General features: G+C 40.5%; 1 protein-coding gene across 3 annotated transcripts in view; it reads right to left on the bottom strand.

The window, feature by feature from the left end:
• The window catches only part of marchf8 (membrane-associated ring finger (C3HC4) 8), a 74,969-nt gene that overhangs the window by 8,094 nt on the left and 44,288 nt on the right, over positions 1-22,587 (bottom strand). For 2 of the 3 annotated variants that reach the window (XM_075478285.1, XM_075478286.1), the window contains exons 3-4: positions 14,979-15,029; positions 6,119-6,198 (exon numbers count right to left, since the gene is read on the bottom strand). In XM_075478285.1, coding sequence (XP_075334400.1) covers positions 6,119-6,198; positions 14,979-15,029 — 131 coding nt within the window. Of the gene's footprint in view, positions 1-4,752; positions 4,874-4,915; positions 5,676-6,087; positions 6,199-14,978; positions 15,030-22,587 lie in introns of all 3 variants that reach the window. The other variant, XM_075478284.1, reaches the window with a different exon arrangement.

The raw sequence follows: 22,587 nt of genomic DNA, 5'->3' as shown, positions 1-22,587 counted from the left end.
AGCAGAGACTCTCCAATTGTGTCAGTAAAAAGAAAGAAATAAATACTCTACAAATAATCTCAGGCATCCTACAATTGTAGAAAAGTTTCAGTGTGGGGAGTGAAATAAATAAATAAGTGCTCATCTTTAACCGATTGTCAGCAAAATGTTTAAAAGCTGTTGGGACAAGAGCATGTTTTTTCCCCTGTGTTGCATCACCTCCTAATGTAACACACTCTTTTGGGAACTGAGAAGACCAGTTTCTGTAGTTTTGAAAGTTTAACATGTCCCATTTTTCATAAAGATTCCAGTTACTCAATAGTTATGGAGAAACACGCAAATACACACAATCCGTTTGAACAAAACTGAGCTTTTCCACAATCTGTTCGTGAATAAGTACAGTATCTGGGGCTTTGTATCGCTGCAGTGCACCTCCACAAATGTTGGACAGAAAAACTACTTGCTTCACTAATCAGGTATTTGTAGCAATACCGCAGCCAAACCTGCATTTATGTTGGATTTAAGAGGTTTTAGTGACGTTAAGTCCCTGCAGATTGTTGCCAAGTCTTCTGTAAGATATCCTGAACACAAACACCGACAACTGGAACATTCGATAAGGTGTTTTCTTCTAAGAAGGTATTTTTGTCAGTGAAAGGAACACACTTTTCCCCCCTAATTTCAGACTAAAGAGGACTGCCACTCATTTTTTTTTAAATTGCACATATTGGACACTGTCTGAGAGGTGACAGGACTTTGGTTAGGACTGCATCGGTATAGACCAGTGAGGTGATTCTAAAGCGAGTTAAAGCGGTTGAGCTGTAACTGTAAAAATGCACATGTGTCCACAGATGTATCGTAGTTAAACAGATACAAAATGTAAAGGGACAAAAAAAATAAATAAAAAATTTGCAAATCCTTGGAAGCGGATTGAAACAGACAGATGGAAGTGTACACCAAGATTGGCATCAGTTGGGTTTTCCTCCCTGTGAGCTGGAGAGAGCAGAGGCACGTCTCTCAAGAGTTAGAAACCAGCATGGAGGAAGGGGGGGGGGGGGGGGGGGGGAGGTGGAGAAGGAGAAGGGAGCAGGGTGTTCAGATGGGATCTTCTTTATCCCAGTTCAGAAGAGGATAAGAGTGCATGAAGAAGCACATGCGCATCCACATGCAAGAAAGTGAGTGAGCGAGATAAAGTCTATTTGCAGACTTCACTGATCTGGCCAAAGCGTTACAAGATTAAGGAGACAAAGTGAAAGGAGGATAAAAATAGGTAATTTCCCATAGAGGAGGAGGTGGAAGGAGTGGGGGATTAAAGGAGACAGGAGGCACGATTAAACATCTCCGATGGAAGCTTTTTTTTTTTGGTTATGGGTAGGCTGTTTTGTTTGTTAGTTTTCATGGATAACGAGATGATGAACTGCAGATTCTCATCCCATGCTTACTGTACTCCCATTTCATAAAAAAAGAAAAAAAAGGGAGAAAAAAAACAATCTGCCTGAGGAAATGGGCCAGTTGGCGCTTTCATCAACATTTGCTGCCTTTTGAAATGAACACATTTGACAAATTATCCCCATGTTGTTGCTAAAAAAAAAAAAAAACCCACAGGAAAATCCTTACACCTCAGTATGGAACCAAAATGGAAATAGGATGATCAGCGAACAATGTAGAGTAGAAGATGTTTCTGCTGAGAAATGTTGATTTTCATTTATCATCTAAAAAAACAACAACCCAGCATTGTATGTAAATTGCTTCAGAAGGGACTTTGAAGATAATCACTGAAAGTTCAGGCTGGTCATACAACTATCTGCACATCAAAAACCATATTATTAAATTGCAGCAAAATTAACCAGATTTGTGTCTGCAGCAGTATATTCCAAACATATCATGATGACAAAAGAATTGTTACATTATGTCCACATTAAAAAGTGAGAAGCAAAACAGAATTGGGAAATTACAAGCACTAAAAGCTGAGAAGGGAAACTAGCTCGGCAACAGAACAGTACAGCCCTGCTGAGGCATTCGCTTTCTTCCTGTTCTCCCTTTTTCGGTTTCCTCATCCTTTTTTCTCCTGTGGCAGGCAGATAGTCTGCACTGCCTTCACTCGATGTGCCGTTTTAAGATCCTCCTCCCTGCAGCTTTTCCTAGGCTTACTCTCATCCTGAAATGTTTATGTTTGTTCTCTCTTTTTGCAAATGAATGATCATAATCATCCGTTTTCTTTTGCTCTGCAGAGCTTCATGTGGCTGATGATTATGAGGTGTTCTATTCTCAGTTTAAGCTCATGCTGACGCAATGATCAATGATACACACAACTGAATTAGTGGGATCAGCACTGCAAGTCGGCGCCTCTTTTCCTCCTTTCCTTTCTCTTCACGTCTTCAGCGGCTACTTGTTTCTTTGTATGGCCAGGCTCACTCTAAAAGAGAATCTATAATTTGCTGGGGAGCCATTTATTGCCTGGAGAAAAGAATCACAGACTCTGTTTCTAATGTCAGAAATGAAAGCTTTAAAAAAGGTATCCTGTAAATGTTTTTTTTTGTTTAGCTAAAACCTCAGTGGAACGACTCGCCTGTAGAGCTGTCAACAAGTCAGTGATGCAAGTGTGTAAACCTAAAACCATAAGACGCTTAGAGGAGGAGGTGAAAACCGAACCAGATAAGGTGAAAAGGTAGTCCAAAGAAAAGATGTAAGGAAGATGCAGTTATTGCAATCTACGCGACAGGTTACTCGTGATTGTCAGATGAAAAACTAAAAGGTCATTTGAAACTCCGGATCACGTCAGTTTTTCTTGATTTAATAATAAAAAAAAAAAAAAAAAAGAATTCATGCAAATCTTGAAACTCTTTTCCCAAATATTGTTTTAGTTATGATTGTGTGAAGTTCGGCTCTCACCAAAATGGTTTCTAATGTATCTTCTAAGCATCACCAATCACACGTCTTTGTCTGGATTGGGTTGAAGGTTGTATTGAACAACCACAAAACCCACAGGATGAAAAGCAAATGAAGATTTGCTGCTCAAATCAACAAAAATACATGTCCACTTTAAAAATATGCATCTTCTTACGTTTAGCAAAATTATCTTTAGGGCATCGTGCATCTTTATTACAACCGTACACCCAATCCAGTGGGATAAAAGTGATGATTGAGGTCAGAAATAATATTTCAAAGGGCCCCAATCGATGACGATGGAGGAATTAGAGGGGAGCAGAAGGATTTGGGTAAAAATAAAAAAAAAAACGTTCTGATGTGAACTGGAAGGGTAATGTGATGTCAATGAAATGACCCAAATGTGTCCAGACGATGCCCATATAGACCCTTTTTGATGGCAACATTTTCAGTAACGTAACAATGTTTCACCAAGAGCAACAGCCAAAGCACATAAGATGTAATTTAAGCAGGTCTTAAAATATTAACTGTAATAGTCTTTGGAAACATTTAATGATGACTGTGTATTTTGATTAAAATCACCATGCTGTTTTCACCCCATTTCTCTAAATTCTGATTATTCTGATGAGGAAGTTTATTCTTATCAGACTTCCAACCATTACTCTGATATGTTATCAACAAAAGAGCTGGCTAATAATCAACCCGGCTGTACTACTGTGGAAAACACCCTCCCACACAGTTTTACAGGTGAGGTCAGCCTCAGGTCTGAGCTCACGTTTCAAGCCACCTGACAGAGACAGCATGATGCACTTGTGTTCGTGTGTAGGCGTGTGCACAGCTAGAAGTTCTTTGAAGCCAGTAATCTATCGCTGGATCTCCGACCTACGCCTTGGCAATTCGAAGCCTATTTTTCAACATCAGCCTTTGGTGAGCATAAATTGGAGAGCGGTGCATGAACAGACCACAGCTGAGGGGGCTGAGTAAAACAGATGTATACAACTGATATTGAACTACTTAAATCTCATCATATCAGTGGACTGCTGCCAGATAACATACTGGCAGATGGATGCTGGAACCCAGAAGGGCTCAATGTGATGCTCAGAATTCCTGTTATTGGCAGCCAATCATTATCTACGGCTATAATCCTCATCAGTGGAGGTCATGCGGCCATGACCTGATCTGTAATCAAATACTACAAACAATCTGTCCTGTCTAACAGGGCCTGGTTTCAACAATAAGACAGGTTGCCTTGCTGACCCAGATGGATTCCTGTTCAATGTGCAGTCCACTCTCTGCCAAAGTCTGGCTGTTTCCCCAGACAGTAACGCAGTTCACTCCTCAGAACCATTCCATTCCTAAACTAACCTCTTCCCCTACATCCATTTCTCAACATTGCTATAGCCCCTATTCCCACTGCAAAGCTCAGAGCTTATGAGCAAAAATCCATCCCAATTTTGTGCAGCCTATATACGACACCTCACTGCGTCATTGATCTAGCATGATTATTAATTATTTTGAAAACACAGCTTGACGGCACAATGGAAAAACATGGCGGAGCACTGAGATAACAGTGTGGTGAAATTAAATTAAATGGAATGAAATTATATTATATTGCAATTTTGCTCTCGACAGACACATGGGCTTCAATCAGGACAACCGGGGAGGAAGTGGACAAAGATGTGTGTAGATCTAAGTCAGGTTTTTCTGAATAACAGCTCCATTCTGAGAAGGGCCCAAATAGTGCTGCGGTGGAAGATATCTGCTGGGTGGTTACACTACGGGATGAGGAGCTCTCCACTACTCCACGGAGCTGTGGGGTCTACTGCTAAATAAACTGCACAAGTCACAGGAAGGGTGGGTGCGGATTACACCATCCAGACAGTCACCCACCTGCAGAAGTCCCCAGATAGGGAAAAGGGCGAGAGTGGCGCTGTTTTCTCTGATAAGGGGGATGAACAGCACTCCAGGTCACTGTCTTCATCCATATAGCACAAAGGGGCTTGAAGAGCACCTGACCCAGCCACAGTGACTGCTCCTGGGAATGCCAGCTGGCCCATTCCCCTTGGAACTGATTCGGGCTGATCAGCTTCAAAGACGTCGTCATCTCCCAGTGGATCCTGGGAGGGGAACCCTGACTCGGTGCCTTCCAGCAGGCCACTAGAGGACTTGGTGATGTGGAGGTGGGAAGCGTAGCTGCCCAGCTCAGAGCATTGCAGGCTGGCTGATGTAGAGGAGCGAGAGAAGGGAAGGAGGAGACGGAGGAAGTTGGGGCCCGGGTTGAGAGGAGGCTGGAGGTGAGTGTTGGGAAAATGAGGGACAGTGGCAGGAGGCTCAGATGAGAGACTGTTGGTGGGAGGGACGCCCAGCATGTATTTGTAGTTGTTGGTGAAGGAGGGGACAAGGTGAGGGTGAGTGCGTGTTGAGGGGGGAGGTTTTGGGCTCTGGTGTGTGGGGGCTGCGGCCAGCTTGCCGTTGAGTGTGTGCGCCCTTCGCTCAGAGCCAGGGCACTCCGCAGGCTCGGGCTTCACATCCAGCTCTCCTTCAGAGCATGTGCGATCTATGAAGTGCAGACCGCGGCAAAGGCTGTCCACGCGCTGGCCCACGTCATTCAGAGACAGTGAAAACCTGAGTGAGCTGTTGGGTCGAATGCTGACAGAGGCCGGGCGGAGCAGGGACAGCCAGTCCCGCTGTTTGTTTTGCCTGGAGGCTGACAGGGTGTCTGTGCAGAGGGTGGTCACTGAAACACATCCTGAACCTTGACAAGCTTTACCGTTAGAGTTCAGCAGAACCACTGCAGTCTGCTTGTGAGCTTCCTGATCCTGGCTGTTGTTGTGAATGTGCGAGTGTGTTTACGAAAAAGAGGATGGCATGACAGACAACAGAGGAAATGGAGAGTAGGCGAGCATGCGGGAAGGGACAAAAAAAGAGAAATGGAAAAGACAATGTGTTTTAAAATGGAGAAATTTAACCCCCCCCCCCCAAAAAAAAGGAGATAAAAAGGTTTCGACTGATAATAGCAAACACTGCTTGATCCATGTTACTATGAAACCCATTTTACAGCAGTTTACATGCAACCAAAGCTGCTTCCCACAGTAACAGTGTACTGGTCGACAAAGGTAAATCCCACTAAAAAGGAACCTCACCAGGAACGGACTGATAAACGGGTTCAAATCATTGCACTCATATCACAGTGGATACAAAAACAAACAAAAAAAAACAAAAAACTGGGGTGAATTGAGGTTGAAGTGGTTTGTACCTGCAGATGTCCTGGCTTGAGGGGGAAACAGATGTCCTCGAGAAACTGCATGGAGCATTGACTGAAGTTGGGCTCCCCGCCTGAGTAGCAAAACATGCACAAAAAACAGGTAGTTTAGGCAAAAAAAAAATTAAACAAGACCTGTGAGAACCTAATGTGAAATACATACAGTATTACGCAACAAGCAGGACCAAATCACATTTCCAGTTGTGCTGGGAGCAGTACTGTGGGCTGAGAATAATGAGTCAATCAGTGTCTGAGTCTGATCCATAAAGACAGAGTAAAAGCACGTCACATGCTTATGCGCAAAGAAAGGAAGAACACAAAACTGACAGTTACTCGATGAAATTAAGGTCGCGCCACGCAAAATCTGTCAAAAAACATCAGGCCAGCACTGGGACAGGTGCTGAGGAGATAGTGAAAGTTATGAAGAACGAGGTGCTGAGGAAAAAGAGGGATCGAGTATCTGAGGCTGTGAAGAATCTTTTAAAAAAAAAAATGCATCTTCAGCCACAAGGCCGTTATGCTTGAACAAAACATTCAATAACAGCTAGTGCAGCCTTCACCAACACTGATTAAAAAGTGAGGACTGCCTAAAAGGGTCTGGGGTTTTAAAAGGAAACTATTTTTTTTCAAAACTTGTGCTGGATTTGCAAACATTTTGAAACATGAAGAATGGCATCAGATAGGGTTTAAGCAGCCAACAAAGACATGAAGGGGGGTGCTGGTGATTTCGACAAGAGACTAATTACCTATTGATTTAATTTTCTAACTCAGGGAAAATTTATAGCTCATTCCCCGACACTGATCAATAGTGACCTCAGTGTCCAGCTATGCCCTTCATCCTGTTTATCTGCGTGTACATGAACAGCAGTGTCCCTTTAACGTGCCTTTTCCTCTTGCACACCAAAGCACAAAGACGTGATCTCCTTCTTTTGTTTTCTTGCCCTTTAATTTGGTTGCAGTTTCACTAAATCCACATACCCCCGCTTTATTATTTAATTATTTCTAATTCCATTGCTCACTATCGAAGCTGCTGTTAGGAGCACAGGCAGGAGGCTGGACTATAAATGTAAAATGAACAATCAAATTTGAAATGTGAAGTGTTATTATTTTGAAAGTAATACATTATCTGACTATAAAGACTGACAACTCTGTTAGCTCTACACTTCAACAATAACTAAGAACATGTAGCTGATAACGTCAGGTTTAAGGAGAAAAAAAAAAAAAAAAAAGTAGATCATGTTTTTGCTTTGCCATTTGATGGTTTTTATTTGATGCTTTGCCCCTGTTAATCATTCACCTTGTCATCTCATGCACGTTAGCCAATAAGTAACCAGCTCAGAGCAGTTCGATAAGAGGATATGGGATAATATAGTTGAGGTAGTAATGATTAACTTCCCGTTAACAGCCTGTTTCAATCTTTGATAACGGCTTGTGACAGGAAGCTTGATGAAGAAACGAGCGCCTACATTTAACAAATAACTAAAAGCACTGCAGACAATGTTATCTCAACTTTTTTTTTTTCCCCCTCTGGAGCCTTTGCCACAATTTACTTTAGAAAAAGAAACGGTGAAAGCAAGCATTTTGACACTCACAGATTTCCTTTTAGTTGTGTTTGTTTGGCTCCAATGTGCTAATTAGATATAATACAGCCTGACACAATACTCACTCTAATGAAGACCTTTTTCTCGAGTGCCACCACTACTTATTTAACCTTTCTCTTTGAGCACTTCAGGCCTACAAACACGCATACATTTCCTCTTTTACACTTGTTGCGCGTTTACCTTGTTCCTCAAAAACTCCATTCTCACATCCGTTGTTGCCGCAGATTATTACAGCCCCCATCTGCAGAGAATGACTGCTCATTTCTAACCGTCGAGGCCTTTCAAGGATTACTTTTTAAAATATAGCAGGAGCAATTAATCACTGGTTCCCAGAGAGAAACTTCCACTAACAATCTGAACGCACCAGATGTTGACAAGATGCCAGAAGGAAAGCGTTGCAGAGAATAAGCATCAAAGATCAGTCAAGGGTGGCAAAGTTTACTCGTCTTAACCAGCATCATTTTAATGTCGCATTCTAATCTGATGTTTGATTTATGAAATCCTTGAGGCGAGGGCAGAGGCACAATTATGTTTTCAGTTATGTTTGACTGCCAGCAAGAATACACAAAAACTACAAAGAAGCATATAGTGCAATGTCATTGAGAGATGAAGCATGATAGGGGAAAAAAAAAAAGCCAAACATCAAAGCTATCTGATCATTTTCTCCAAAACTGCAAATTAGGGTATTGGCCTTGGTGGTAGACGGCATCCCAAAAGCATTTCAACAATAGCACTTTCACAATCAAATAGTCTGTTTAAATTTTTAAAAAAAAAAGGCCATATTCAAGGTCATCTCAGCAGCAACAGTTCTGACAAAAGCTGGAATAGCATAGTTACCAGGGTAAAAACAACAAAACAAAAGAAAAGCGTTCAAACCACCGTGAGCTCCATGCATTATAAAGCTATCGCCAGCAGCTGATTAGGTTAGCATAGCACCAAGCTAAAAGCTTTGTGCTGATTGAGCACACAACTAATAACACAGCTGAAGTCCCTTTTCAAACAGACGAGTTTAATTCCCGTTCGTCTTGTAGGATTCTATTACAAATGTGGCTTATATATTCAGATCTTTCTTTAATTTTTTTTTTTTTTTAATTTGAAGCTCCTGTCTGGCTCCAACAAGGTGTTGTAGCTTACTGAAAGTGCGGACCCCTGTTGTGTATTTGATGACACCCGAACGCAAACAGTAATATATATATATATATATATATATATATATATATATATATATATATATATATATATATATATATATTATAGTTATGTTCCAATTGCAGCAATAACATGAAGTGAAAAGAAACGAAGGAGAAGATTGTTCAAAAGTGAAAGCTAGTTGTAGTGATTACACACTGGTACCATATGATCAAACAAGTCAGAACCTGAGGCACACCTTTGCAAACTTCAATCACACACCAACGGTAATCTTTTCTAGTCACACCAAGCAACACAAATGTACTATGCTTTTTTTTTTTTTTTTTAGGCTATTCCATTGAATGGGTTTCATACAAAAACAACTGGATTTTTATTGAGAAACTAAAAAGGATAATATAGTCTTAATCAGGCTGATCTGGTAGCAGCAGTCTGTGCAGGGAGCTGCTGGAAAGCTGGTGGATTTGATTGGCCCGTCATTTTTATGGCACTTCAGACAGTCTTAAAAATCACGCTCGTCCATCTGCTTCAATGACACCTCATGTGAGCTTGAAGAAATTGGCGGTCAGTGTAGCTGCTTCAACTCCTCGACACGTTTTTCAAAGTGTCAGCGATATCTCTCTTTAAGGTAGAGAGACCATACCAACCTATTGTTTTAACATGCGTGTTCATGTACAACCGTTTCCGTCATGAAACCTTTGATTTTACCAAAGGAAAGTCCTTCCCCATAAATCAAAAAAGCTACCATTTACAGAATCAAGGATATAGAAATACTCTTTATTAACTTGTGTTAGTCTTGTCTGAGACACACGGCAGCAATGAGGAAATAAAGCGTTTGGTCACGGATCACTTTGTATGATGGCAGAGTTAGCAGTGCAAGGGTAAAAAATACAGCAAATGTTGCACAGAATCTGTAAAACTGCATTTAATTGCTGTGAATAACAGACTTTGGTGATATTATTCATTTTGTTTGGTATAATTTAGCGAAATATTTGAGTTTACAAGCCTATGTCAAGATACATATTAGGATAAATAATATAAAAAACAAACAAACAATGCTGCACATAATTCTCCAGACACCTTTCAGCGATACTTAGGCAAACACTATGCACCCTCCGCAGTGCTCTGTTTGTTGTTGCTCAACAGAATTTGTTAGTGGCATTGAATCTGACATGATGCTTGATAATGAATAATATGACTGGGAGAAGTCTAATGAAATAATTTCGTGAAACATAACTTCTTTTTTATTATCTTATTGTTTCTTCTCCTAAAACGAGCGCATTTTTGCTTTTTATTTAGGTTTGGTGTTCTGGTCAAGACAAGAAAGTGTGTATAAATACCATTTATAAGTATAAAGGTTGTGATACGACGCGACGATACTTTATTGTTCCCTTGGGGAAATTTATTTTGGACTCGAGTGCCAAAATATCAATAAATGTTCAGAAGAAAAAACAAAAACAATCCACCTGTAACCAGAGGAACATACCACTCGACTAGACCAAAGCATAGGCTGCACAATACCCCTCCCGAGAAGTAAAAAAAAATATATATAATCTAAATAAATTATGTCCATATTTGTTTTTCAGGACAGAATTACTGCAGTTAATTTCATCACAGAAAACTCAGAGATGCAATCCCAAAATCGCACTGGCAGCTTGACGCACCTTTGTATCAGTGACTGTAAATACGATCCGACATCTTAAGAGAGAAAATCCAATTCCGACAGAGTCTGGGTTGTTTTTGTTTTTTTTGCCTAATCTCCATAAGTTTTATTTTGCAGCATTGCAAGCCGAGTTCCTCGAGAAACAGATCCTGCTTAAGCTGAAACTTGTATAAACAAGCAACGCTGCAAAATAAAGGAAGAAAAGAAAAGAAGATGTACTTCTTAAAACATCGATTGCACTTCCCTCAAAATATTGTCTTGGCTTCGCGCGTGGTTTCAACATCACTGGTTTCCCAGGCTAAATGGACTGGCAGGTCGTGTAGAGATCATCGGGACAGACCCGGGTTGTGCACTGCAACAACAAGCCTGTAATACTGCAAAACGGCTGCAGCCTCAATTTGAGAGCACGACCAGATGTTTGGCTGAAAATCAGTGGCATCCCACTGAGCGCTGCATCGCTACTTTGTGTCTTTATGAGGACTGTAATGCTTTAATTCCTTCCAAAACTGTGTAGGAGGCATCACACAGCTTCCTGGCTCTGTGCTAAGGAGGGAAAGGGCTATGGCTAAGCCTCCTGACCTCGCCGGTTCAAATATCAGCTCACGCCAAGTCAGCTGGCAATCCTCAGCCTACACTCTGCTCAGTTAACACTCCAGAGCTGCTTTTATACATATAAATATCGACAACATGGAGCATTCTCACATGTAGCATGTAAAAATGAGGTTTATTCACCCAGCGTTCCTCTTCTATAATTCTCTGATCAACTTATGTCTCAACAGCTTGATAACCATCAGTTATTGAGTAAATTAACCAATGAACAAAGTCTGCAGCAGGCGAGAGATAATGAGTTTTTGGTTCTGGACATACATTATTATCTAATATCACACACCTTAATCCCCCACAGTGACAAGCTCACTGATGGAGGCAATATCATCTTTATGAAAGTGTTCACCCTCTGGCTACACACTGTTTGTTTTCCTGTTATATAAATCTCACACTTTGGTGTGTGAGTGTGTCTCATGCCAGCTTTTCCTACGGGAGTCCGAATACGAAGAAATTAGATGCATTTATGAGTCACTCTTCCACAGAAAGTCCACACCAGAGAGACCCCAAATAACCCACCAGGCCATCAGTGGAAAAGTGGAGCTTGGACAGAATAAGCAAATTCTTAACATGTTTGGGATTTCAGACCATCTAAAATACAGTTGGGCCAAATACTCCTCTCGGTCATTTATATAGAGACATACCTTTTAAGTAGGTCAACAACTGGATACAAGTGTACTCATTTTATGATTTGATCCAACAAAAGCCAATGTTCAGTTTGAATCCAAGCCATGTGCAGCAATTCGGCGTTTGTTTGCCTGTCCTTATTTTGAGCCAGAGCTCACATGAAAATGAGCGAAAACAGTCGAGTGTCATTTGAGATCATCCATAAGAACTTTCATAAGCAGCTCAAAGTGACGAGGCACACGTGTAAATTAACCCAAGGCCTCATCAGCTGTATATTTTACTGTGATCTAGTGTGTTGCAAGACAAATTAAATTGACCTACATTTTTCTTATTCTTTCAGCTAAGGGAACATTTGAGTCACTGCTGGAAATCTGAAAACCTTTCATCTCATCCTGCCAATGCTGCAGCGAGTGGGGGGACTTATAAATATACTGCGCACATGAATACAATCTCAGTTCTGTAGCAGCTCGCAGGGAATACGGGCTCAGGAAGATTGTGTGTTACTAAGAATATATTGCACAGAAATAACAAAATCCACTGCTGAATTCTTTTCATTGACAGCATCCATCAAGAGTTTATTGAGCTGCTTTTTTGTTTGGGTTTCCAATTTGTCCTACCATTTCAATACAGCAATTTTCCCCTCACAAGCTGACACACTCTCTTCAACAGAAGAGACTCCATAGACTCGTTCATCCAGAGAACAATTAATTCAGATTTAAAACTAGTCAGTTGCATTTCCCTTTAGGGAGTAGTAGGAGACACCAGCTGGCAGAGGGACCTGGGATAATTAATGAAAGCTTTCAAACTTAAGAGCAGTCCTAATACTTCATGTCTACCTCTCCATTTAGCACACACATCTGTCAGAGGAATGGTGGTCTAGTGAGGACACTGTGACAATGTGTCTGCATACCGCCATCTAATGACATCAATTCCTGCATTTGCAAATGAGAGTCCTGGCACTCATGTGTCTGTGTGTATAGAAAGTAAACTTGAGATGAGGGAAGAAAGTGACTTCTGCCTCCTAATTGGCACTTTTTTTGCTCTCTCCACAGACACAAAAACAAAAGCAAAACACTGCTGGTTTGCTGACCGAAGAGGTCAGCAAATTCCAGCGATGATATGTTTGGTAGCGAGGGTGATCAGAGGTTAAGGATTACAGATAGACACTTCGTACAGTAAGCAAACTTTCTTATTCTTACCAACTTCAGAAGTCCAGTTTTAATCAAGCTTAGGACATTCTAACTAATCAATCCAACAATGACTTTCTTGACAGTTACCTCTCAGCTATCACTACTTTTCTCATCTCACCAAGAAAAATACATTTGAAACCATCAGTTTTTTTCCACATTCAACATATCTGGCAGATCTAAGGAAAGAAAAAAAGAAAGAAAGAAAAGACTTCTGCAGGATTGTGGTCTGGGGGAGATTCTTGTTGTTAGTCTGCCATAATCCACTCACAGGATAAATTGCACATGTTGATCTTTAGTTTGCGGTGCAGCAGCCATATGGATCCCACAAGTTATCCAACGCTTCCCGATGTAAAACTGCTCATTAGAACTTTTAAACAGTCTTTCAGTGAAGAGAGTTCAACATTCTGGGATGTTAGGATCTTTGTGATGTACACGGATCTTTGTGATGTACACTTTTCTGATCCAAAGTTAGGTTTCGCAATACAAACTGTGGAAAAAAATACCACAGAAAGTGAATTAAGAAATTCAAGTCAAACTCCTCCATGAAAGCAAAATGGGGTTAAAAACCAGCAGACCAAGTTCATTTTTTTTTAACCAACAAAGGTCACCGATTTTGAGGCGTTTACCGACAGTCACAAGTTTGACACGCAATACAACCCTGTGAGCACTAGTTCAGAATAACTAATCTGACTCACTTATTGTTCTACTTCGAAAGACTTTCTACTCACTGCAGTTGGGGTTGTGGAATGATATCATCTCTAATAAAGCTGTGGTGGAGTGGAATGGATGGATGGAAAATCTCATCTCAGGAGTAAAGCTACCAAAACTGCAAAACCTCATTTTCTGTTCTGCATTTATTAATTTTACTGTAAAGTAGGAACTTTTCTAAGTGCTTTGTTAAAAGGAAATTTTAGTTCAGATTCACAATTTCCCATTATGAATTACATGATATACCTTGGATGACTGAAGCCAGGTGCATATCACTTACTGAGCAGAGGATTCAACAACATAAGCTTTTTTAATTCAATAAAACAAAGCTATAAACAATCACTTTGTACATCTTTATCTATGGAGTGGCACTTATTGAACACGGTTTTAGGAAACAGTGTTAATGTTTAACCATGACTGTTGCTTTGTAAATGATCAGTACATTTCCCACTTGGGTGCCATAACGCCAATCTTGCTCACGTTTAAAGAGCAAATGACTCTTGGATCAAATATTATTTCTAAGAGCTGTCCTGTGGTGACAAAATGACCCTGACATCTATTAGCACAAGTTAAAGGTTTGATCCTTTAAGAGGCTCAGGAGAGCACGGGCTCAAAATATGGAGCCTTAAGGCTAGAGCGTGGTTGCCGCGTCTGCTAGCGCGAGCGGTGTCGATGACGTCACGATTTCGTGCCGGCTATTTATGGTGGCGGGAGTCGATGTGCCAGTAGTTGCATTCTTCTCCATCACAGAGGTGTCGCTGCTACATGAAGGTTACCTCCAACTACTCTAAGACGAAAGTCGAGAAGAAAACACTGTCATCAATGCTACTGCTGCAGTATCTGGAAGATGAAATGCTTAGAACCTAGTGTATTGTGTTACCCTTTCTTTGTTTCTGTGCTTCAATGGACACACTTGGGAATTATCGTTACCTTTCAGGATGCAACAATAATAGATTGGTTTTATATAGCGTTGATACTCAAAAGCCGCTTCCAGTGAATGAAACGACAGCAAATTCGTGACGGAGAAGAAAGTAGAGAACGGAATAGAAGACAAGAGTCAAAGAGCTTCATTGGATGAGAAGCTCTGTTTGAAACAAAGTGATCTGAAAGAGGGCAGTTATCCATCAGATGATCTCACTCAGCTGCATGTCTATCAGTTCTGTCAATCTGCCTTCCTTCACAGCTCACCTCGCTGAAACCTTCAAGCATTTATTGGCTGCCTTTTCTCAGTCATAGTGCCAGGCTGCAGCTACATCTTTATTTCAGATTGTTTTTTTTGTTTTTTTATTATCTTCAGTTGGATGGGTTTTACTCACCTTTGATATATTGCTGGACCTGCTTGCTGAATGACCCAGAGGCTTTTCATTCTGTAAAAGATGGAGAGACCATGAGTGAAGCATACTTCCAGGAAAAAAAAAGAAACATTCCACATGATTTGTACAGTAAACACAGCAAACAGACATTTTACTATCATCTTAAGTGCCATTTATTTCTAATAAATGATTCTATAGAATAACCACTTGTCACATCAACTTCCTAATTCATACTTAATATGCTAATTACCCCATGTTCAGCAGTTACAATGCGGCGATGTCATTTACCATGCTCACTAGCTTGGCTTAGCATGTTAGCGTATTTGACAATTTGCTCTAAACATGAAGTAGAGCTTGTGTCTCATTACTTTTATAAGTATGAGACAAAGATTAACGTTTGTTCACTAAAATCCAAAAATGTCAATCCCATGCTGGTATCAGAGGACAAGTACGGTTAGTATTTTTTGTGTGCACATGGTGATGTGAATGAGGAAAAAAAAAAAAAAAGGGAAAATCAGGGCAGGATTAGAGAAGACTGATTCATGAGGACTGATTCAAGCTACATTTTACAGCAGCTCGGGGGGCCTGTAAGCCTCAGCCGTTTGGCATCCTAAGTCAGTAAATCTAGTTATTCTGGCACGAGACAAAAAGGACGAACGGCTGATTTTATAACGCGCCCGTCCAAACTCCAAATCAAGCGGTGTCACAATATTTGCATCATTACCCAGGAAGTGAAACAAGCAAATACTTCCAGTGCTCAGCGCTGTCATGTTGTGTTTTGAGGCTTTAATGACCCTTGATTCTCCCCCAATGTTCTCTGTTCGCATCAGAGACTGAGATAAACAGCCGCTGGGGTGTTGTGGTGCAGTCAGTATTGGTGCTAGAGCCATGCATGCTTCCTTAATAAGCAATCAATCACAGTTACATAATGCTGAGTTCACAACGGGTCGGACAGGGCATGTGCACAAGCATGAACAAATCCGTACAGAGAGAAATCAGCTCTGTTGTTCTGTTTTTCCTTCAACTTTTCAACCTAATATAATATTCATTTAAGAATCACCAATAAATCAAATCAAATAAGAACACTTCCCATTTCAAAGAAAACTCCATTAGTTTCTTTGTATCATCAAACAAATATATAATGATCTGAAATCTCTTTTTTTTTTTTTATGTCTGCGAGGTGTTATGTCCAAAGAGCAATTTTGATACAGTTTGACAAAAGTCACATCAATCAGAAAAATTAAATGTGTGATGTAGCACTTAGCAACATGCTTAAACAACACGCCCGTGTCTTATCACAGCAAACCCATCTCATATTAGACAGATGGTTACGATTGGCCCAACGGACTCAGTGGCGTAAAATTAGAGCCATCATAGAAAAAAAAAAACAGACTATTATTTTGCACGAGAAAAAAAAAAAATAATAATAATAATGATAACGATAATAATATCACAGATCCATTATAACCCCAAGTGTGAGGCGATACATTTCTCTATGGAGACACCCCTTCTGCTGGTATTTCACTGGTTGTTTTTGGCCTGCAGACTTTGGTCAGACAGTGTGTCAATGACAGAGGGGTCCTGTTTGAAGTGATTACCCGTTTTTCCAATTATAAAAATTCACCTGTGCCTCGAAAGACACATCAAGAACCACACTTGAAAACAGTTCCACACGTGTTTACCCCACAAATATGACAAGATCTGTTTGTGTAGAAATTAAAGGACTTTCTTTGTGTTGTTAAGATGTGTCTGCAGGGTAACCTCCACCATGAAAGTACCAATTATAACTATTTCACATCTTCACGGGCCCCATTGGTGTGTAGTTGCCACGGTGATATAACTATTACATTTGCCAAGTTTCTCCATCTTCCTCTGCCTCCCTGCTTCTTTCCGTCTCAGTCTTTATTTTCCTCTCATCTCACGAAAAGCCCAAGGACATGTAAACACAACACACACGGGCGTGCGCTGTATACTTATAACATGCATGCATGCTGCATCTCAATACACCCAAACTATCCCAAACAATGTTGATAATAACTCAGAGCTAGAGCTGCTTAAATGCAATGATGTGATTAAATAGAGTACAAAACACACAAATTCTTGACCTTTAAACCTTTTAAAATCTTACAGGAAAAAATGGCAGGGAATTCATAGTCAAGGCAGTTAAAACACAGACATGTCATCCATTTGTTACCGCCAACTCTCTGAGAGTACACAGCGTCTTAAAAAGATTAAAGTCAACCCACCATTTTCTGCTGCTTTTAACATGTCAGCTGCAAACTTATGGACATCATGCCCAATATTAAACGGAATTAATCTTTTAATCTTCAGGCCGATGCAGTGATACAACTTTAAGCTTTGCATTCACATACAGAAATGCATAAAAAAGGATGGAAAAGGTCTAAAAACTGGTACTTTAGCCGCATAGAGGGACATGATTTCAGTCTGTCTGCACTATTGAATTGAGCAGCTCTTCACCATTTTTATGCGATTACTTCTTCAGTTCAGTCAATACAATACCACAGAATGGTAAATACAGTTCTCCATGGGGGCAATTTGTTCAGCAAATCAATTGTCACATTGTTTAACGGCATCCAAATGAGGTTTTCTAGAGATGACAGTCAAGGACAAAAAGGCAGAGCAAAAGAATAGAGCAAATTGATGATCCTTGTCCTTAATCCTTCATTCTTGGTCAGAAAGGAAGTAACAAGCAGACATGGCCAAATTGAGGGTTTTTGGAAATAACAAGGCCACAAATGGACTTGAGACTGTTAGAGACAGCAGTGATGGGAAGAGAGAAACTGAGCATGGATGATGAAAGATGAGTAGCCAGTGGGTATCAATTGCCCTTTTTTCAAAGTGAATTTCACTTGAAGAACAATCTCTTTTAAGCTGTGTCACCCACAATACAAGGTCTGGGAGTCACCTACCCTGCCATCAAGACTGGAGGCTAAAAAAAAGTAGAGGCCTTATTCAGTGGACTCATGCATAATTCTGATAAAAGAGGGCTCAGGTTTCACAGTGGGCCGTGTCCGTCTTTCTTCACCTCCTCTGTGGGTCTGTTAGCAGGCGAAGCCTTGGATAACACAACTTTCAGACTGGACTCTAAAGACTCAAGCTTGTAAAAAAGGAAGCTTATATGAGACGAGGTCATATTCAGAGGGATCACTGTGTTTTTCAGGACTCTCTTCTTGGCCCACAGGGAGGAGAGCTTAGCTTGCTTTTATGCAAGGATCTCAGAAAGCTAAAGCCTTTGCGAATTTAACCCTCTTCAGCAAAGTTTCATTCTTCTAACCAAACTTTTTTTTATTTTTATTTTTTTTAAACACAATGTGATATTTGATGGAGATGTCAGACTGGGCTGAACTCTTCTCTCTTTAATGTCACCTTAATTTAAACATCTTTGGACTTTACAACGTCACCATATCGTCTTATAAATTAAAATAGGCACTTCTAAACGTGACTGCTAAAGCTAGATGGATAAATATGAAAACAGTTGTTTGCTGTAACCTTAAAAGTTTGACATTGCACGATTATGCGGACACTTAAGCAGCTTTTACAGAGACCAGAAACAATATAATTTAGAGCTGCAAATAACAGTGTTCACCGAAGTGTCCATCCCAGTTCCTCTAAATTCAGAGTGACAGCTTCAAAATGTGTTGGTTTTCTTCTCTGAATACAAATTGCAGTCTTCAAATCTAACTCCAGGAGATATAAATGTCAACGCCGTTGTAGAACTAACTAGGAAAAGGAGACAAAAAAAACCCCTGCAAGAACCATACAAATTAGACAACTGCATTAACACCAAAGGCAAAAGTGTCTAACTTTGTTTCCAAATCCTGTTTCAGAGAAGTGAATCCTACCACCAAATGCACCATTTCCCACCAGCGTTATGCAAGAGTGGAAGCCTACAGCTTCTGCTTGAGGCTTCCCAGAATACAAACCTGAAACTCTTACAGTCAGCGAGCAGCTGTTTACAGCAACAACAGACACAAAAATTGACTTGACAAACTTCCCGACACAACAGGATGGAACGAATCAGATCTGCTTGACATTTCAAAGGAACTAAAATATACACAAATCAAAGACCTTATTGCTCTATCTAAACTGTTTGTTTTATATTTTGTCCAGACTTGTTGCGTCTGTTCTTGAACCTGGACATCCTAGAGACAGGCATGGTGCTCGAGTTTGTTTTTCTGGCTGTAAATAATCAGCACTAGTGCTCTTTCTAGCAGCACTGAATCATAGGGCTTCCACTGGTGGAAAAAGAAAATTTAAAAAAAAAATCTACCATTATTACCAGCAACAAGTAGAGGGAAACATTTCTGTTGCCTGGAATAATTTGATCACTCCTAAATGCATCATGAATACTACAACTTGCTTCAAGCTTGGAAAAGAAAAGAGCAAACGTTGGCTTGAAGCCACCACAGAGACAACTCACTGCGCTATCCAATTACCGAGAACCACCCCTACACTGCAGCTCTGCAATTTTAATAGAGAGAGGGTTTGAATCAAGACGTTAATAAAGTCACTCTCGCAAACAATGCTTTTGGAGTCCTCCAACCATAATGTCAAGAGCAAGAAAAGAGGCAGTCAAAGGACAACTCAAAACAGTACGAATTTATTTTTGTCAGACAATTCTTGAAAGTGGCCTCCATCCAACGCAAGCTATGTTGAGGAGGGACTCCGATGTACTGTAAGTACTATTTCTACCGAGGTCTACAACCTATTTCAAAAGAAAATTAGAATGAGAGTTAAACAAACAGCCTGTTCCCTAACACAGAGAGTTGACTTCTGTGACAGGCCCTCAGTTGAAACAGCACAAAAGAACACACTTCATCTCCAGTGATAAATTGCTGACAGTCTAACAAGAAAAACAGGGAGGAGATTAAAAAAAAAAATAATAATAAATTTGAGGAATACACAAAGTAAGCAAGAGAGGAGCAAAATAAATGACTGCTTTCAAATGGAGATAATGAGATGACTGCAAGAGAATTTAAATCAGGGAAATTCGTAGTTAGTGCATGTGTGTGCGACACTGTTATTTTTCCACCATTGTTCTTTCTCAATAAATGTATAAGACCTCCAAGAGACTTCCACAAGCTGCTGAACTCCTCCATTAACCAGACGCTGTATAATTAGATAATCACCACAGCTCAATAACATGCAGCTCAACAACAAGGCAAACTTGATTTAGGTTTAAGAAAAAAAAAAAAAAAAAAACCTGCTACATACATAAAAATGTGCAAAAATAAAACCCACATGCAAGCACTATATTATGGTACGACTCAGTACTATACAACATCAATGCTAGCTGTAAAGAAAATAGGTATACATGTCTCCTTGTCAGCCCCAGAATCCCCCCCCCCCCCAAAAAAAAATAAAATAAAAAAAACAAATATCACCTTAGATAGAAAAGAAAACCTTTATTTTGTGTTCTTGAACTAATAACCATTGGATATTATACAGAGGACTTTTAGAGCATTTTTAGCCAGCTTCTTTGTTTAAGTCAAGTGAGTTAAAACCAAAACTGCAGATGAGCAACTGTAGACGATATGAAAACAACTAATTCAATCTGGCAATAGGCATGTTCTATGCAGCCAGAACCTCCCCATCCACAATATAGATTCAACATAATTTCTGCTTTCCCTTAGCCTGCTTTTGACTGTATGACAAACTTATTCTAGTCTGTAATCTAGTTTTAGTAAGACAACAAACATTTCAGGTCTTCACAGGTCTCACCCTTAACCAAGCTCAACAGACAAACATGGCTACGCTCCTTCTAGTTAAATGTCCCGAGTTAAAAATATAGGCAATCAGCTGACAGGTAAAGCTGAGCAAAGCCTGCGATTCTGCAGGTATGACAACAGATAGAGAGCTGAGCCTGCGTCAGACTGAACATGGTGATGCGTTTACATTTGAAAAGTTTCCCTGAAATAAATGGCCTGAGCATACTGTGATCCTTCTTGGCCTGATCATTGTGCAAAATGCAGATCTGAAAACGAGGCCACCACTTTGCTTTTTGGCTGAAAACAAGTCGACACAAGATTGCCATGCCAGGCACACAGCTGACATTCCTCTGCCTGAATTGCATCAACTCCGAGAGAATAGTATAAAACAAATTCCAGCAATGTAAAGTTAGTCGTGACGAACTGTTGTTCGCCATGTTAGCCAGAAAATACAGCTGAAATTTGCATCACACACAGCTAAACAAGACATTCGAGCAAACATTTTATCAATTAGTTCCTCCCTCACCATATCCACAACAGTGAGTGCCATCAGGAGAGGAAGTTTGCCTTTCTGTGGTTTCCTGTCCCTGTCAGTGTCCGGAGGCCACTTATGGAGGAAATGCAGGCTGACTGAGTGGGCAGCTGGGCAGGAGCGAACGACCAGATGAGAAATTACAACTATGTGCACTAACAACAACCAGAGTCTGCCTGACCACAGACGCATAAAAAGAATAAAATTTAAAAAAAGAAATGGCTGTGCCTGGAAGGGAAAAGGACATGGATGTTACATTCTGCAAGGTTCACTCAGTTCAGAGGAGGTGATTCTACAAAACAGCTAACTGTTTGTCTACTGAGCAGAGAATTAACAAATCAAAACTGCTGCCCCCAAAATGTTAGTCTGCAGCACCTGCGTGTACGCATTTCAATGCGATTCATAAACCACATCAAACTCAAGTAAGGGGAGAAGGAAACAACCCCCGACTTGGAGCACAAGTCAACAGCTTTTGCACTTGTCTGTGTGAATGAGAGTGTCTATCTGTGTGCTCATCAGCAGGATGTATACTTGTGCTTTCCCATCACCACCTCCCCCTTCCCCTCATCCTCCTCCTCCTGCTCCTGCTGCTGCTCGATCCCTCATCTCCTTTCATCTTAGGCATAATTACATTAGTATGTCCAAACAGGATACAGTAAGGGGAGACATGGATGGATATATAAAGTACTATGATGATCTATTCCAGTAGGGCTAAGTATGGCTTGCAGAAGTGCAAAACCAGTCTAATTTAAAAGCAGCAGACCCATGGTAAAAGGCAGATTTGAGCAGGAGACGCAAGTCCAAAAGGGATGTATGATAAAGGCTAAATCAAGGGTGTGTCTATTCAATAAAGGAAGCAGCAGATATCAGAATCTACTGAAATATTATTGTGACTCTGCGGCGAGGTCACATTTCCTCATTAGCAAAATCTCGTTTTTTTTTTTCCTCTTCCACATGACGCGAGTCATAGAAAGAAAATGAAGCCACAGATGGTTCAGTGCAGTGCCTCCTGATCAGCTGCATTATTAGTATCCGAGCCCTCCGTCGACTTGTGATAAAATCCTCCAATCTGAGGCTCGCAGAAACGCTAACAGAAGCAATGAGGCCAACTCAACAAAGACTTGTATTAAAAGATTACTGGTGTAAAACAACAATTCTGCAAATTCTTACTTCAACAGCTCTGAGCAATAGATTATTTCACTAACATGGGGCTCAACACCACTAAGCAGCATCTTTATGGCTAGTAGCACTTAGCAGCTGTGCAGAAAAGCATCAACAAAAGGAATCCTACGACCCCATTTAAAGCCTCGGAGAACTTGAGATTTCATTTTCTTCTGTAGCAGTATCTTGT

This window comes from Odontesthes bonariensis, chromosome 2, assembly GCF_027942865.1.
Source record: "Odontesthes bonariensis isolate fOdoBon6 chromosome 2, fOdoBon6.hap1, whole genome shotgun sequence".
NCBI classification, from domain to species: domain Eukaryota; kingdom Metazoa; phylum Chordata; class Actinopteri; order Atheriniformes; family Atherinopsidae; genus Odontesthes; species Odontesthes bonariensis.
Note: the sequence above shows the minus strand (reverse complement) of the source record. Positions and strands in the feature narration are given on the sequence as shown.